General features: G+C 39.2%; 4 protein-coding genes and 1 non-coding gene across 8 annotated transcripts; 3 read left to right on the top strand and 2 right to left on the bottom strand.

Annotated features, from left to right (window-relative positions):
• Nucleotides 1–2,416: 2,416 nt before the first annotated feature.
• Nucleotides 2,417–3,087, bottom strand: LOC111780321. The gene is made up of 2 exons (XM_023660695.1): nt 2,823–3,087; nt 2,417–2,737 (listed from the first exon to the last, which is right to left on the bottom strand). The coding sequence occupies exons 1-2, from the start codon at nt 2,974–2,976 to the stop codon at nt 2,493–2,495; spliced, it is 399 nt and encodes a 132-aa protein (XP_023516463.1). The 5' UTR covers nt 2,977–3,087; the 3' UTR covers nt 2,417–2,492.
• A 1,524-nt stretch (nt 3,088–4,611) lies between these two features.
• LOC111780768 lies at nt 4,612–4,774 on the top strand. Its single transcript, XR_002812914.1, has one exon. It is a non-coding gene; the product is annotated as a U1 spliceosomal RNA (small nuclear RNA).
• On the top strand, nt 4,641–7,876 carry LOC111780581 (peroxidase 25). Of its 2 annotated transcripts, none has more exons than XM_023661014.1 (4): nt 4,641–4,847; nt 6,151–6,330; nt 6,407–6,569; nt 7,370–7,876. In XM_023661014.1, exons 1-4 carry the CDS (start codon nt 4,785–4,787, stop codon nt 7,795–7,797), a joined length of 834 nt encoding a protein of 277 aa, XP_023516782.1. In that variant the 5' UTR covers nt 4,641–4,784; the 3' UTR covers nt 7,798–7,876. The 2 variants fall into 2 exon arrangements, with proteins under 2 accessions (XP_023516782.1, XP_023516781.1); XM_023661013.1 differs by lacking the exon at nt 4,641–4,847 and adding an exon at nt 5,263–5,523.
• Nucleotides 7,877–8,229: 353 nt separating this feature from the next.
• Nucleotides 8,230–11,676, top strand: LOC111780627 (heme oxygenase 1, chloroplastic-like). 3 transcript variants are annotated; one of them, XR_002812873.1, is made up of 5 exons: nt 8,230–8,950; nt 9,611–9,834; nt 10,882–10,989; nt 11,119–11,370; nt 11,478–11,676. XR_002812873.1 is itself a non-coding variant. In XM_023661075.1 (4 exons), exons 1-4 carry the CDS (start codon nt 8,515–8,517, stop codon nt 11,212–11,214), a joined length of 864 nt encoding a protein of 287 aa, XP_023516843.1. In that variant the 5' UTR covers nt 8,230–8,514; the 3' UTR covers nt 11,215–11,658. The 3 variants fall into 3 exon arrangements, 1 of the variants encoding a protein (XP_023516843.1); XR_002812872.1 differs by having other exon boundaries at nt 11,471–11,676; XM_023661075.1 differs by having other exon boundaries at nt 11,119–11,658.
• A 1,344-nt stretch (nt 11,677–13,020) lies between these two features.
• Nucleotides 13,021–15,959, bottom strand: LOC111779639 (protein NRT1/ PTR FAMILY 6.2-like). Its single transcript, XM_023659732.1, has 6 exons — nt 15,811–15,959; nt 15,596–15,698; nt 14,860–15,077; nt 14,233–14,777; nt 13,802–14,145; nt 13,021–13,727 (listed from the first exon to the last, which is right to left on the bottom strand). The coding sequence occupies exons 1-6, from the start codon at nt 15,811–15,813 to the stop codon at nt 13,201–13,203; spliced, it is 1,740 nt and encodes a 579-aa protein (XP_023515500.1). The 5' UTR covers nt 15,814–15,959; the 3' UTR covers nt 13,021–13,200.
• Between the last annotated feature and the right edge of the window lie 290 nt (nt 15,960–16,249).

Raw genomic sequence — 16,249 nt, 5'->3', positions numbered from 1 at the left:
TTGAGGAGGCTCGACTCCTTTTCTTTTGGAGTCCTTTGTTCGACATTTGAGGATTTACCAATCTATTGGCATGACTAAGTTTTGGACATAGCTCTGATACCAAGTTAGTCATCATGTATCTCCACAATGGTATAATATTGTCTACTTTAAGTGTAAGCTCTTGTTACTTTGCTTTGGGCTTCCCCAAAAAGCCTCATTCCATTGGAGAGAGTATTCCTTGATTATAAACCCATGATCATTCCCTAAATTAGCGGATATGAGACTTTCATCATCCAACAATAATGACTACCACTATCAAACCGCCCTCTCATCTCACCTACCACTATTTTTCTTAGGGAAAGTTCATTATATTTTTTACGATACTCTTTTCTATTGATGAAGAGGGGACCTCGTGCTCTTCAAAAAAATGAAGGCAAAGGTCCCCCGAACTCGAGTGGAGATCTTCAAGGGACACTCAACCAAAATTGCCACTATCGATCTTAAAGATAGAGATGCAACAAAAAGTCTTAAAAAAAAGCGCTAAAGACCTCAATCTCATACGCGAAGTTATATATAATACAATAGTTATTAGGGGTTATTACAAAAGGGTCAAAAAGTTAATGGGTGAAGTCATTGAGAAGGCATGTAATTGGAGGTCATAGTGAATGGGTGGGTATGTTATCATATCCCACTTACACACTTAAGCCTCCTCATTTTTTATATTCACTTTTTACTATTTCAGATGCCTATATATATATTTTTTATATATTTTTATAATTTATCGATATTTTTATATAATATTCTATTTTTAAACGTCGTAACATTAAAATATATATGTGACGAAAAAGTCAGATATTCAAATTTTCAGTAGAATTTACAATTATAATATGTTTGGTACACCAATTAAGGCAAGAAATTGGAAGCTATGGCCACCGACTTTCTACAATTAGTGGCCCCACTCCAACTTTCCCACTTCTCAATATTTCTCTATTTAAAAAATAAATAAATACATTTACTTTTTTTTTTTAATTATTATTATTATTTTATGAGATGCTAAATAATTTGTTTCCCTCAAATTCCTATTATTTATTTAAATAATTAACTCGTGGAAGAAAATTCAATTTTTTTAATATCATTCAAAAAAAAAAAAAAAAAAACTCCGACCAATTAAAAGCACATGATACACGACAGGTTGGAAAGAATTGTTCATACCAAACAAAACAAGCAACAAAAATGACACGATGTAAAACTCTCAGTGTAAGCTCTTATGGTTTTGCTTTGTGATTCTCCAAAATGTCTCATTTGAACAGAGATAATATTCTTCACTTATAAACCCATGATATTCCATTAAATTAACCAACGTGAGACTCACTCCTAATAATCCTTGATACATCCAAGTACTTTTGAATAATATTTTAAAGGGTTAAAAATAAATTTCTTTTTGTTAAGGATGGTTGAACTCTCACGTTGACTAATTAAGTAGCAGATATAAGTACATAAGTAAAAACACTATCTTTATTGGTATGAAACGTCTTGGAGAAACAAAAACACAAAGTCACGAGATCTCGTGTTTAAAATTGATAACATAACGCCATTATGGAAAGTTGTTGTTCCTACAATAATATGGTCAGAATCGACCATATTTCCCGATTCCAAGTTCATTATTCTACACCTAAATTACTGTTATTAAAAACATTGTTTTTATCAATAATGGCATAGTGTCGACATACTTTCCAAACACAGACACAATATATATATATATTATTATTTTTTGTGACACACAACAAATTTTAAACAAAAAGTCTAGTCACCATATCTGAAACTTCCAATCTTTTTTTAAAAATTAATAATACACAAATATTAATAAAAAAAAAAAAAAAAAAAAACAAAATCCGCCCTCTTTCTCCAATTTTTATTTATTTATTAATATCTTTGGCCATACTCTGTTCGGTTGTCCCACCTTCCCCCATTTTCGACCTGCAATTTACAGAATGTCGAGGGGCTTCAAACGACAAATTCGACAATATCCAAGGGCCCTTTGGCAATTAAAATAAATTTGCTTCAGGTAAAAATATTTATTTGGCCTTCACTTTCACACCCACGAATATGCAATTTTATAAAGTTAAGGGCCAATAATTGAGACTCTGCAGAAGAAATAACAGAAGTTAATTACAAAAATATTTGCGGTCGTGGTCCAAGTTGAAATTTTTGAAAAGGAATAATGTGTAGGAAGCATCCTGGAAGGTGCCCATCTTCAACCTTTGCACTAAATATTAATAAATTAATAAAATTTGACTGACAGCACCTTGCCTTCGTCAGTAACCCCCCAAAAAAGCCGTTACCGTTGGCTTACAGTTGCTTGCACAACCAAGGCAAGCTCCAATTATTGTCGGTCGAGAAATCAAAATAAAAAAGAAAAAAATAAAATTAAAGGAAATTTGTGCAAAGAGGGATTTTAATTACGTCAAATTCTATACAGAGGAGAGTTACAAATTGGGGAATTGAAGCGAATTTCAACAAGAGTAAGCGTAACGATGAACGACGCGATCTCTTAAAATCCCGTTATAGAGCGCTACTCTGTTCGCCGGCATTCCTCGAGGGGCGGTGGGAGGGTTTTGCAACGGCGGAGAAGCGGTGTTGGAATTATTGTTGCAAGCGAGTTCGTGTTGTCTTCGGAAATCGTCGCCGTTGCTGATAGGATCGACGACGTCTTTTGCGAAGTGGACCCTTTTGTTCTTCTTCTTGGTCTTCTTCGTGTCTGAAAAGGGTCGATTACGGGAAGAATCAGCTCAGTTCAAGAGATGAAAGAGGAAGAAATTAGATGGGAATTTTGGAGAACTTACCGGAGGGAATACAGGAACGGAGAGATGGTGTCGGAGGTGAGAATTGGATGGATTTTTGGATGCAGAAGGAGAGAAGAATTACAGTGCCGGAGACGGCTGCCATGGCTGTGGCCACGGCCAGAGCCATCCCCTGTGAGTTCATCGTCGACGACATAATCGAGTAGCAACGTAATCGACCACCGAGGGGATTTATAAACAGGACAGAGAAAAGGGGGAAGGTGAACCAGGTGATGCAATCGAAGCGACTCTACAATTGAATTTAATTTTAAATTATAGTCTTCTTTTTCTTTTTCAAAATAAAATTAAATAATTATTTAGGTTAGCCATTAATAATAGGATTATTATTTGGGAAGTCCCACATTGACTAATTTAATAAAAAAGAATGGGTTTATAAGTGAGAATACTATCTCAATGGGTACGGAAAAGCTCAAAGCAAAATATCATTGTAGAAGGTCGTGATTCATAAAATATTTTGAAAAATGGGAATTTGGGGAATTTTGTTTTTTTGTGAGATAAAATAGGGGAAAAAGGGGATGCATTTTGTATTTTCTTTGGATAAACAAAGCAATAAATGTAAAGTAAAAACATTATTTCCAAATTCAACCATTTCTTTCTGCCGCTGTGCTGCATGTGTGGACACGTGCCACGTTACAATATATATATATTTTTATTTATTTATAAAATTGAATTTACAAATTTAAGTAATGGTATTAGNTTTTTTTTTTTGGAAATTTAAAAAGGCGAGGGTCAATTTAGGAAGTGAGGAATTTTGTAGTGGCTAGGGATGTTTGGATTGCACGACACGTCAACGACAGGGTAGGGGTAAATACGGAATGTTAATTTTTTTCATGTAATGGGTGGACCAAGTCTTTGTTCTCTTTAGATCATTGCCTTTGGCTTTTATCCTCAAGAGGGTCACATGGTAATCGCATTTTAATTATATTCTTAATTCTTAATGGAATAAATTATAAAATTAATTAAATTAATTGATGGGACCCACCTTTGTAACAGAGATTATTTCATTCATCTCCCAATTCCATAAATATCCTTCTCATTTCTTATTTGGTGAGTGGTTTTTACCATCTTTTAAGTAATTGCATTTCGTCCTTACATTTGTCTCTCTTCCCAAATCAGACCCACAACTTTTGTTTTATTAATTATTTTACATAAAGATTCATTCAAACGGCGTCGTTCCATTTCAACTCTCACACTAAGGCCCAACAAGGCCTAACTGCTCATCAGTTTTGTTATGGGCCTAATTATTAATGAACTATGATAGTAGTAAATTACGGTAGACTTTGGTTTGTTATGGGCCGAACCACACACCTCAAAGTCTTCCCCCTCCCCTTCTGGTCGAACTTAGACATCGGACGTTATGCCCGTGAGAATGCTAGACCTCCAAAGATGGTGGATTGTGAGATTCGACGTGGGTTTTGAGAAAGGAGCGGAAAATTTTTCCTTAATAAACGCATTTTAAATTTGTGAAACAGACAACTGGGTCATGACAATCGAGCTTGGCAATGAGGAGAGACACGACAATGACGCAGGTTCTCTGATGGCCGTGATGATATTAAAAGTGCATGTGAGTGTGGGGGAGCTGATTGGGGTTGCATGTAGAGCTTTCTGGATAAACCCATTTGAACTAAACCCTAAAATTAGCTGCCACTAAATTCCCTCATTTAACCGTTGTTTATTTTGCGGAAACTTTGATTTCGTCCCACATCGGAGGAGTTGCAGAGATGAGAGGCGGGAGTGGCTATAAAAAGGGATGAACTGGTTACGATTACAATTACTTACCTGGACGGGGTCGATGGGCGATCATGAAGACCCATGGCCTATGTTGGTGACCTCCATTGCACGATAGGAGGTGTACCCGCCTAAGGTCTGTCCTGAGAGGCAGAGCCTACGTCATAATTTGTGGTAGTGGGGGCCTGCGTTCGCGCGGCCCCTACCTCTGATCAAATGAAAAATCTTCAAAATGTTCAAATATCTTTAATGTCAGATATTTTTGCAGATGAAGTAGAGGTAATTTTCCCACTTTCTTTTCTTGAAAAGTATTATTTAATATTCTGGTAACCATATTGCTGTCTAAGTGTATACTTGCACTAAACCTAACACACTTTCAGTGTATTGGCTGAGAGTTGTATAATGCTTAAATATATAATAAAATCAATTTGTATCTCTTTTACATCTTAAAATACAGACAAGGAAATACCCCATTATCTCTTATAACGAATAGTTTGTGAAAGCTGAAAAAGAACATAAAAAATAAGGCCAAATTAGATTAACTTTATTTTAAACTCACCACTTGTAGTTGGATGGAACGCAGGCCTGTTTTCCACTAAGTTTTGTAGGAGTTCATTGGGAGAAGCTCTAAATTCAACACAACACAGCCAAAGCAAAAAGGCTATAAATAGATATGCAATGGAAGCCATAATAGAAGCATAGCAGTAATTGTAGAGCTTTGATCAAACCTATAGAATAGCCTAAAATGGGGCAAACCAAAGCCATTTGGTGGGTTTTTGTGGGAATTCTAGCAACGATTTTGCCTGTAAAAGCTCAGCTGGCTGTTGGGTTTTACTCCAAATCTTGTCCTAGAGCTGAGTCCATTGTCAGGTCCACTGTTCAGTCATATTACAAGGCTGATCCCACCGTCGCTGCTGGGTTGCTCAGGCTTCACTTCCACGACTGTTTCGTTCAGGTTTTCAATTCTTTACTCCGTTTTTTCAAGTTTAGGGTTTAGGGTTTAGGGTTTAAGGTTCAAGTTATATTACGTTAAAAATCACGGCTCTCCGAGTGGTATGATATTGTCCACTTTGAGCATAAATGGAGATGTATTCCTTACTTATAAGCCCTTTTCTCGAAAGGTCTCATACTAATGGAGATGTATTCCTTAATTTATAAACTCTCTCTCCCAACAATTCTCAACAATCCTCCCTCGAACAAAATACACTATAGAGCCTTCCTTGAGGTCTATGTAACCCTCGAACAGTCTCCCCTTAATCGAGGCTCGACTCCTTTCTTTGGAGCCCTTGAATAAAGTACATCCTTTGTTCGACACATGAGTCACCTTTGACTACACCTTCGACACTTGAGTATTCTATTAACATGACAAAATTAAGGTATGACTTTGATACCATGTTAGGAATCACAACTCTCCATAATTGTATGATATTGTGCACTTTGAGCATAAGCTCTCATGACTTTGCTCTCCATGGCTATCTTCTAAATTAGCCAACGTGTGACTCCCTCCCAACAATCTTCAACATACATATTCATGCACGTGTAATAACCGACCGATAAGATGTTTTTGATTAAACATGGGCAGGGGTGCGATGGTTCAGTGTTGATCATGGACGAACGAGCTGAAATAAATGCAGGGCCAAATATGGGGTTGAGAGGCTTTGAAGTAGTCGATGATGCAAAAGCTCAGCTTGAAAATCTGTGCCCTGGGGTTGTTTCTTGCGCGGATATACTTGCTTTGGCTACTCGTGATGCTGTAGACTTGGTAACTCTTCATTTGATTGCTTTGTAAGGCTTTGATATGTAGGGTTAAAAGGGTTGGATTTGAAACCATGTTGCAGAGTGATGGCCCAAGCTGGTCTGTGCCCACTGGAAGAAGGGATGGGCGAGTGTCTATGAGTTTCCAAGCTGAAGATCTTCCTTCTCCATTTGAGCCCATTGATGTCCACATACAAAAGTTCGCTGAGAAAGGGCTTACTGAAGAAGATCTTGTAACCCTAGTTGGTTCGTATCGGTTTGTAACAGACCAAGGTCACCGTTAGCCGATATTGTCAACTTTCCCTTTCAGATTTTCACTAAATGTTTTTAAAACACGTTTGCTTGAGGGAGGTTTACACAATTTTGTAAACAGTGTTTTGTTCCCCTCTGCAACCGAGGTGGGATTTTACAATCTACCCTCGAGGACCAGTGTCCTTATTGACACTCTTTTCTCTCTCCATTTCACAATCTATTCTTTGAGGGTCAGCATCTTTGCTGATACTCGTTTCTCTCTCCAATTGATGTGGGATCTCAAAATCCACTCCCTTTCATGTCTAGGGTTTTCACTTGCACTCATTCCTCTCTCAAATCGATGTGAGATCTCACAATTGATTGGAGAGAGTAATGAGTGCCAATGAGGACGTTGGGTCTCAAAGGAGGGTGGACTTTGAGATCCCACCTCGGTTTGAGAGAGGAATAAAACATTCTTATAAAGGTATGGAGAGAGAAATGAGTGGCAGAGAGGACGCTGGGTCTCGAAGAAGTGTGAATTGTGAGATCTCGCAATCGATTGGAGAGAGGAATGAGTGTCAGCAAGGACGCTAGGCCGTGAAAAAGAGTGGGTTGTGAAATTCCGCATTGATTGGAGAGTCAAACAAAATATTCTTTGTAAGAGTGTAGAAACCTCTCGGTGATAATTTGAAAGGAGAAGTTAAAAAAAGACAATATCGACTAGCTCCGAGCTTGAAGTGTTACACCTTCTCTCACCTTCTTTATAATATCCCAAAAATGAGCGGTAGTTTATAGTGATGATGGGTGGATGACAGGTGCGCACACGATCGGACGAACAGACTGCCAACTATTCAGTTACCGGCTACAGAACTTCACAAGCACAGGGAATGCAGACCCAACCATAAACCCATCCTTCTTGACCCAACTCAGAACGCTGTGCCCATTGGATGGAGATCCGTTCAGAGGCGTGGCAATGGACAAGGACAGCCAGTTGAGATTCGACAACAGCTTCTTCAAGAACTTGGTCAATGGAAATGGTGTTTTGGAGTCGGACCAGAGGCTGTGGCAACACGCTTCAACCAAAGACATTGTGCAGAGGTATGCGGGCAACTTAAGGGGCTTGCTCGGCCTCAGATTTAACTATGAGTTCAAGAAAGCCATGGTTAAGCTGAGTAGCCTCGACGTCAAGACCGGCACACAAGGGGAGATTAGAAAACTCTGTTCCCAGTTCAATAACCAGTGATGAGTTCAATACTACTCAAAATAATCATCTCTATTATCTTCCATAATCGGAATAATACGAACTTATAAGTACATGCCTATGTTAAATCATCCATCAATTTAAAATATTGTCTATTTTGGTCCGTTATGTATCACAGTCAATCTTATAATTAAAATGCGTCTCTTATAATCATCAATCTTAGAGATCATATACCTGGCAAGCATGCTGCATGGTGTCTCACTGATACCACTCATAACCGTTCTAGTCTCACCCTTAAATATTGTTCTATTTGAGTCATCCCAGACGGGTAAGCATATTTCGAAGATCAATAAAACAAAGTTTATTATATGCATATTTTTGTTTGTGGGTGACATCCAAATCTAAAGTAAGGATCAATCACCTCAAGAATCTAGAATGTCCAAATAGAAATATGTTAATATTTTTGTTTCTTTACATGGAAACATATTTTTAGGAAGGAAAAAAAAGCGCGCTGCGTTGATGATCTCGCATTGGAATTATCCAGAGAGCGATGGTGGACACGGAACCCAGCGACTTCAGCTCCATTCCCCTACCTTGCTTCTTCCTTCTTCCTTCTTCTGTCTCTTTCTGGTTAATGGGTACCATTTGTTTTCTTCAATTTCCCCTTATAAACAACATTCATAGCTTCTTCTTCAACATTCTGTGAACCCCTGATTCAAATCTCTGTTTCTTATTACCCACTACTGGTTTTCTTCGACTATGGCTTCCCTTAACTCAATTTCCCCTTCTCAGTCTCTCTTCAATAAAACCCTTTTCATGGTTCCCGCTTCTTTTTCGAACCCAAGTTTGGATTCCTGTTTCTTACCCAAAAGGGTTCTCTTCGCGAAGAATCCTGTGGGAATTTCAACCGTTCGAACGAAGTTTGTGCCCCTTATTTTGGCCACCACGGCTGAGAAGCCGAAGAAGAGGTACCCTGGTGAATCAAAGGGGTTTGTTGAGGAGATGAGGTTTGTGGCGATGAAATTGCACACCAGGGATCAAGCTAAAGAGGGTGAGAAAGTGAGCAAAGAGCCCCAAGAGGGGCCTGTTGCTGAATGGGAGCCGACTGTTGAAGGGTATTTGAGGTTTCTTGTTGATAGCAAACTGGTTTATGATACACTTGATACAATCATTGCCAAGGCTGTATTTCCGTTCTGTAAGTTTGTTTTGCTCATTTCCTGGCTTCTTGAATACGGATTTTTATGAATTTTTTACTTATGTCTTGATTCACTTTGGGCGTGCATATGTTGTTCCAATCCTTGCTGCCACACTGCCTGGCATCCATCCCCTTTTGGGGCTCAGCCTCATCGCTGTTTGTGAGATTCCATAATCGGAGAGGGAAACGAAGCATTCCTTATAAGGGTGTGGAAACTTCTCTTTAATAGACGCGTTATAAAACCTTGAGGCTAATGACAATACTAAGGGGTCAAAGCGGACAACATCTGCTAGTGGTAGACTTGAATTGTTACAAATGGTATCAAAGCCCGTCACCGGGCAACGTGCCAACAAGGACACTGGCCCCCAAGGGGGTGGATTGTGAGATCTCAATCGGTTGGAGAGGGGAATGAAGCATTCCTTATAAGGGTGTGGAAATCTCTCCCTAGCAGATGCGTTTTAAAACTATAAAGCAAAGCCCAAAGCGGACAATATCTGCTAGTGATGAGTTTGGATGGTTACAGATATAACTTGTTTGAATATCTTATTATGAACTTTTCTAGTTTGGAGTTTGGGGGGTTAACAGAGCATTTGACTTGGTTATATGAGCTTTTTCGTTGTTTTGTTTTTGAATTGGTGCACTAATTGTATGTGATAATAGATGCAGAGTTTAGTAACACAGGATTGGAAAGGTCTGAACCATTGGCAAAAGATTTGGAATGGTTCAAAGAGCAAGGCTTTGTGATTCCTGAGCCTTCTTCTCCTGGAATTACCTATGCTCGTTATCTTGAAGAGATATCCGAGAAGGATCCTCAAGCATTTATTTGCCATTTCTATAATATGTACTTTGCCCACACTGCTGGTGGTCGGATGATTGGGCGAAAGGTAAACAAATATTATCTTGAGGAACTCTTTCTGAGCTTTGTCTTCATATGTATGCAAATTCACCATGTGTTCATTTTCATTCTTCCAGTTACATTTTTGGTTTTGACTCGAGTTGTCAAATAAGTGCCAATGTAAACCGTAAAAGTGTAACAGCCTAAGCCCACCGCCAGTAGATATTGTCTTATTTGGGTTTTCCCTTAAGGTTTTAAAACGCATATGCTAGGAAGAGGTTTCCACACTCTAATAAGGAATGTTTCATTCTCCTCTCTGACCGATGTGGGATCTCACAATCCACCCTCCTTGAGGGCCCAACGTCCTCGCTGGCACACCGTCCGGTACCTGGCTCTAACACCATTTGTAACAGCCCAAACTCACCGCTAGCAAATATTGTCCTCTTTGGGCTTTCCCTTTTGGACTTCCCCTCAAGGTTTTTAAAACGCGTCTGTTAGGGAAAAGTTTTCACACCTTTATAAGGAATGCTTCGTTCCCCTCTCCAACTGATATGAGATCTCACAAAAAGGCTGAGTTTTTAGTCATGGTGGCCACCTATTAGAATATTGGTTTCCTTGACAACTAAATATAGTACGATAATGTGTTGTTACGTGAAAATAGTTGAGGTGCATGTAACTTGATAGAATGCAATCACGAAAGTGTATGTGCGAAAGCGTGGGAAGGAAGATGTAGGTACACGAGACCGTAGCGTGGGGCTCAGAGAATATTGTTAGTTAGAAATTGTGCCGTAGGTAGCAGGGCATTCAGAATGATTGTTGGCTGAGGTCAATCAATTGAGTCAGATACTCACAAATACTAAAAAGAAGGATGAGGGGGCAGGGCGGGGCGGAGGTCTTTGGTTTCGAGAATAAATTGCTCGCGTTACATGTTCTAAAGTTGCAACTTTCATTTAGAATTGTCAAAATGTCACATTTGTTGAATTTCTCCTTGTCATGTAGCGATAATTTACCTCGGTATAAGCCGTGTTGTGTCGTCATGTGGTGCGAGTTCTTCCCTTCAATTGACTTAGTCCCACTTTACATTCATCTACTGCAGGTAGCAGAAAAGATACTCAACAACAAAGAGTTGGAATTTTATAAATGGGAGGGTGACCTTTCCCAATTGCTGGAGAATGTAAGGGAGAAGCTGAACAAAGTTACCGAAGTAAGCCACTGTGTTTCGTCCTACGGGGTCGATTTGCTTTTTTCTTTCGTGTCATCGACTATTTTCCATTGAATTCCAAGAACATCTTTTTGTTATATTGTGTTGTACTGAACCATGGTTGTATGCCAGAGCTGGAGTAGGGAGGAGAAGAATCATTGCCTGGAGGAAACTGAGAAATCTTTTAAGCACTCGGGAGAAATTCTCCGTTTGATATTGTCAAGATGACGACGACGACAACGACAACGACAACGACAAACGTGATGACAATGCTTTGCTTGGTTTTAGTAGTCATGTCAATTTTCTTTTGTACAGCTCTAATGGGTTATACTCACCATCTCTGTCAAAGATGAAACTCTTAGCTCTTTTTAACGTTCATTTAAGGTAAAACTATCTGTTTGCTGAAAAGTTATGCCCTTAAAGGGATATTAAAGTGTATTTACAGGAATGAAGTTATGTTCTCATTTATTTTGGTTTTGGTTAGGATTTAGTGTTTGTGTCTGCTGGGAGTTTGGTTGGACGGCTCGCAAAGCTGCATGGCTGCTATGTTGTTGGCTCTGCTGCTTCTGATCAAAAGGTCTTCTGATAACTCTATTATGCGTCTGGGTCTGCTGTTATGTTCTTCTTGTTATTTACATGCTAATGAACTCTCCTTCTCAATTTGCTGATATCTATCTTATAGTTTGAATATCGACCCTCTTCTTAGATTTGCTTTTAGAACCATTCGAAAAGGCCGTACTAATGGAAATATTGTCCTCACTTATATGCTATGAGCGAAGAAAGATTTTTTTAAAGATTTTTTTAAGATTAAAAGATTGTGCTTGTTTGGTTTTATAGGGAGCATTACGATAAAAATGCTAATGGGATTGAAGCTCGAGTTGATATTAATAACAAACATAATTTGTGAGATCCCACGTTGGTCGGAGAGGAGATCTTTCCTAGCATATGCTCTTAGTTTACGAAGGCGTAATTCAAGTTAAGATTAGAGGGATGACACTGCTAATGCTGCTCGTCCTTATCAGTATGTCCTTATGCATATTCTTGTTGATTGAGGTGATTTTATTCCATTTTGTACATAACGAATTTGTTCTTTTTGGTTAAGAGGATAACGCTGGCCCCTCACCCGCTCCCCTTTTTGTTCTTTCAAAAGGATTATTCAAACTTTCCTCCATCGTTGTTGTTGTTGTTCTCCCCACTTGCCATTGCCGACCATTCATTATTCTCCAAAATCTTCCCATTATGATTCGGTCCAATCTCTGGATTCGTCTGGTTTTTGTATGGGGATAACATAATTCTACATTCCAACTTTTGTTTGCCACACGGCACGCCAAGCCAAGCCAACGTGACATATACTCGAGCTCAGGACGAGCTTTTTCTTCGAATTAGTGTGATCATACCATGTAAACCTTGTTAGGAATCAGGAGCTTCCACAATGATATGATATTGTCCACTTTAAGTATAACCTCTCGTGGCTTTACTTTTGGTTTCTCCAAAAGGCCTCGTACCAATGGAGATGTATTCCTTACTTATAAACTCATGATCAACCCATTAATTAACCGATGTGGGACTCCTCTCCCAACAATCCTCCCTTCGAATAAAGTACACCATAGACCCTCCCCTGAAGCCTATGAAGCCCTTGAACAGCCTCCCCTTAATCGAGGCTCGACTTCTTCTCTGGAGCCCTCGAAGTGAGTACACTATTTGTTCGACACTTTAGTCACTTTTAATTACACCTTCGAGGCTCACCCTAAACCCTAAACCCATGTTAGGAACCAGGGACCTTCACAATGATACGATATTGTCCACTTTGAGCATAAACTCTCGTGACTTTCCTTTTCATTTCTCAAAAGACCTCATACCAATGGAGATGTATTCATTACTTATAAACTCATGATCAACCCCTTAATTAGTCGATGTGAGACTTCTCTCCCAATAATCATCAACAAACCCATGATCTAGAATTGGATAATCCCATAACCCGAAGAACAAGTTCGGTCTGAATCTGATGGAGTTGCTAAAGAATTGTGGGAGAGATGACTGAAATTTTGGTGCATGGACATTGGATTCATCGTTTGAAACTGGCAGTACTTTATACATAAACCATCATACATTCTCAATCCAAACTACTTTAGATGATAATTTAAAGTGCATCAGAGAATTGGAAGGAAAAGTCAAAACATTACATAACACTTGGGAGTGTGTGAATAGTTCCCTCTAGCATTTCTCTTCAGCCATGTTGCCATTGACTATGCCACTCTTCTGCTGGTCCTTGCGCTTTTGTGGCACGTACCATATAACACAAACCAGAAAAGCAACAAAGTTTATAAGGCTTAATATGGTCAATAGCCCATAGAAACAGTCAAGTCTGCCGTAGTTTATATTGTCTGCAAGCCAGCCTTCTCCATCGGTTCCTGTCACTCTCTTCACAACAGAAACCAAGAAGCTGCTGATGAAAAACCCAAGTGATAAAGTGGTGAGGAAGAGGCCAGTACTCATGGTTTTCATCCCTTTGGGGGCCTTGGTTATGAAGAAATCAAGCTGCCCTGTGTATATGAAGGCTTCCCCTGCACCCACCAAGAAGAACTGTGGGATCAATAGGAACACACTTATAGGCAGAGTAGCTGTGTCGCCGCCCACTGCTTTTGCCACTGCTAGCCTCTTCCTCTCGGCTATGGCTGCTGCTGCCATTCCAAGTATTGACAGGACAAGGCCTATGGCCATTCTCTGAATGTTTGTGAAACCTGTGGCATAAGAACATAATTAGTCAGGATTCTTTGAAGGTATATGTACTTGAGTTTAATGGATCTTGATTTACCTTGTTTTCCTTTCCATTTCTTCCAAAGAGGCATGATTATACGGTCATAAACACCAAGAGTTATCAGTATGGCTGCTACAAAGAAGACAGTGAGAGAGCCTGCTGGGATTTGGAATGATCCAATGGACCTTTCCATGGTGGAAGCTTGTTGAACTGAGAAAGTGATCATCTGGGCATATGTAGTCCAGAAGATGATGGTTGTGGCCCATATTGGCAGCAATCTTGCCATCATTTTCACCTCCTCCACTTTCGTCACTGAGCTTAGCTTCCATGGATTTAGAGCTGAAGCAGCTCCATGCGCCTCAAAATCTCCTTGTTCAACGATTGCAGCCTTGTCCAAGAACCTATGCCAAAAGGAATCACATTAATCAACTAAACTAAACTTCAAGAAAGGATTCTTGAACAATGAACTCCAAGAACAATTAACATACTGGAATTGTTTCGTGTGCTCGATTCTTGAACCTTGCTCAGAAGAATCCTCATAAAGCATACCAACATTCTGAGGAAGCTCCAGTTTTCTCTTCTTGATTGCTGCAGCAATCACTTGAAGTATATGAACAACAGGGCTCCCCTTGCTCTTCTTGTATCTGTACCGCTTAGTCCCCAAAAGAAACAACGAAATCGCGACAAGCATCGAGACAGAACAGATCCCATAAGCCCAACTCCGACCAACTTCATCTTGAATATAAACCAGCACAGTAACAGCCATCAAAGTCCCAGTGCTGATGAACAGGAAGAACCTGTTAAAGAAGAACGCCATCTTAGCCTTTTCCTTCTCATCTGTCTCATCAAACTGGTCTGTTCCAAAACCAGAAATGCTTGATTTTAAGCCACCAGTCCCCAAAGCAATCAGATACAAAGCTAGGTACAGAATTCCCATTTGAAACCCATTTGCTTCCTTGCAGTCTTTGATGCCATCACACGGCGGCGGACGAAGCTGTGGCAGTTTTGTTGAAACTGCAAGTGCAGCAGTCCCCTATAGCACCAAACATTTAACCATATTAATCAACAACCGCCGCCATATGTTTAGCTCTTAAAATGATTGATTCAAAACATACCAGAGTTTGAATGGAAGCCGAGATGAGAATGGTACAATATCGTCCAAGGAAAGAATCAGCTAAAAACCCACCAAGCAAACACAGCAGAAAACATGTTCCCATGAAATCTGTAACGATATTGGCTGAACCTGCACTGGGTAGATGCATTACCCCACCCAAATACGTCACAAGATTCACTGCTATTCCCATTGTTGATAGCCTCTCGCATATTTCAATACCTGAAAATTATTACTCATCAAGTTCTTGCTTCCAATTATGAACAGTATGGAAAAAAAAAAAAGAAGAAAAAAAGTGATCTTCCTGAGAAAGGCAACACCAAAAGCAACAAAACCCTCAAACGAATCGTGAAGGAATATGCTACCATTTCCATATTTTCTCAGGAAAATTTGCAGAACACTGTTATTTTCTCGGGAAAACACAGAGACAGAAAGAAGAACAAGAAGAAGCCCAAGCCAATTCCCCTCGTGCCAATTATTCCATAACTCGACGTTGAATAAAAGCATAAAGTGATTTGAATGATACTTACCTCATAAGTATTACTTTTAAATTTGCATGCATAATTATATTCAAAAGTTAATCATAGTTTTGTTTATATTTAAAGAAGATTCAAAGCAGAAAAGGCTCAACTTTTTGTTGATTCTGTTTTGAACGAAATTAAGAAAGAAGCTTTATGGAACACAAAACATTTTAAAATGAATCACATTTTTAAAGATTAAAGAGCTGAATATTCATATACCTAAGATAAGAGCAGCAGGAACCCATCCACCAGTCTTAGATTTTTCTGCAGGAAAGCCTTTGTAATCCACTGCATCAGCTACTGTCCAGCTTAGCTTACCATCCTAACAACAAAAAAAGATAGAAACTTTAAGCAAACCCATTTAAAAGGAGACGAAAATGGAGGTGAAGAAGAAGAGAGAGGCTCCATTGGAGCTCTCTTTTCAAAGAATCTACCATTTTTGAAGCTTGGAAAGAAGGAGAAGGAGGAAGAGGGGGGTTTCTTTGAAATGCTTAGTGTTATTTGAACTCACAGTCTGCTAAGAGCTTAGAAGTTGGTGCTTTTATAGGCAAAGATTTGTGAATGAAGAGGGGAATCCCATTGCAAGTTGACGAGGCACAAAGGCACTGTTTTTGTTGTTGATAAAAGGAAAGCTAAGGATTAGGTTGATCGCATTTCAGTGGAAGGTTCTGGCACTGATTGAAACTTTTGTTCTTGTAATCTTCTTCTTTTTCTTTCCCTTTTTTTTCCCTCTCCATGTTATTATTTTGGTTAATCTGTAAGTTGTTGATTCAGTTTTTTCATTCTCTAAATAAGTCTTTAAAGCTTTTCAATTCATACATCTGTCTGGTTTATGTGTATTTCTAAAAGTTTCCAAGAACTTACTTTCAATTT

The sequence above is a fragment of the Cucurbita pepo genome, chromosome LG18 (genome assembly GCF_002806865.2).
Source record: "Cucurbita pepo subsp. pepo cultivar mu-cu-16 chromosome LG18, ASM280686v2, whole genome shotgun sequence".
Classification (NCBI taxonomy): domain Eukaryota; kingdom Viridiplantae; phylum Streptophyta; class Magnoliopsida; order Cucurbitales; family Cucurbitaceae; genus Cucurbita; species Cucurbita pepo.
Note: the sequence above shows the minus strand (reverse complement) of the source record. Positions and strands in the feature narration are given on the sequence as shown.

Excerpts from the sequence above, each read along its gene's own strand:
- LOC111780321 (XM_023660695.1), bottom strand. The coding sequence starts at position 2,976 with ATGTCGTCGACGATGAACTCACAGGGGATGGCTCTGGCCGTGGCCACA. Across the intron at positions 2,738-2,822 it reads CCGTTCCTGTATTCCCTCCG|ACACGAAGAAGACCAAGAAG; the intron begins GTAAGTTCTCCA and ends GACCCTTTTCAG.
- LOC111779639 (XM_023659732.1), bottom strand. Across the intron at positions 15,078-15,595 it reads TCCTGCTGCTCTTATCTTAG|GTATTGAAATATGCGAGAGG; the intron begins GTATATGAATAT and ends AATAATTTTCAG. Across the intron at positions 13,728-13,801 it reads GAAATGGAAAGGAAAACAAG|GTTTCACAAACATTCAGAGA; the intron begins GTAAATCAAGAT and ends CTTATGCCACAG.
- LOC111780581 (XM_023661013.1), top strand. The coding sequence starts at position 5,314 with ATGGGGCAAACCAAAGCCATTTGGTGGGTTTTTGTGGGAATTCTAGCA. Across the intron at positions 6,331-6,406 it reads CTCGTGATGCTGTAGACTTG|AGTGATGGCCCAAGCTGGTC; the intron begins GTAACTCTTCAT and ends ACCATGTTGCAG. Across the intron at positions 6,570-7,369 it reads AGATCTTGTAACCCTAGTTG|GTGCGCACACGATCGGACGA; the intron begins GTTCGTATCGGT and ends GGTGGATGACAG.
- LOC111780627 (XM_023661075.1), top strand. The coding sequence starts at position 8,515 with ATGGCTTCCCTTAACTCAATTTCCCCTTCTCAGTCTCTCTTCAATAAA. Across the intron at positions 9,835-10,881 it reads GTCGGATGATTGGGCGAAAG|GTAGCAGAAAAGATACTCAA; the intron begins GTAAACAAATAT and ends CATCTACTGCAG. Across the intron at positions 10,990-11,118 it reads AGCTGAACAAAGTTACCGAA|AGCTGGAGTAGGGAGGAGAA; the intron begins GTAAGCCACTGT and ends GTTGTATGCCAG.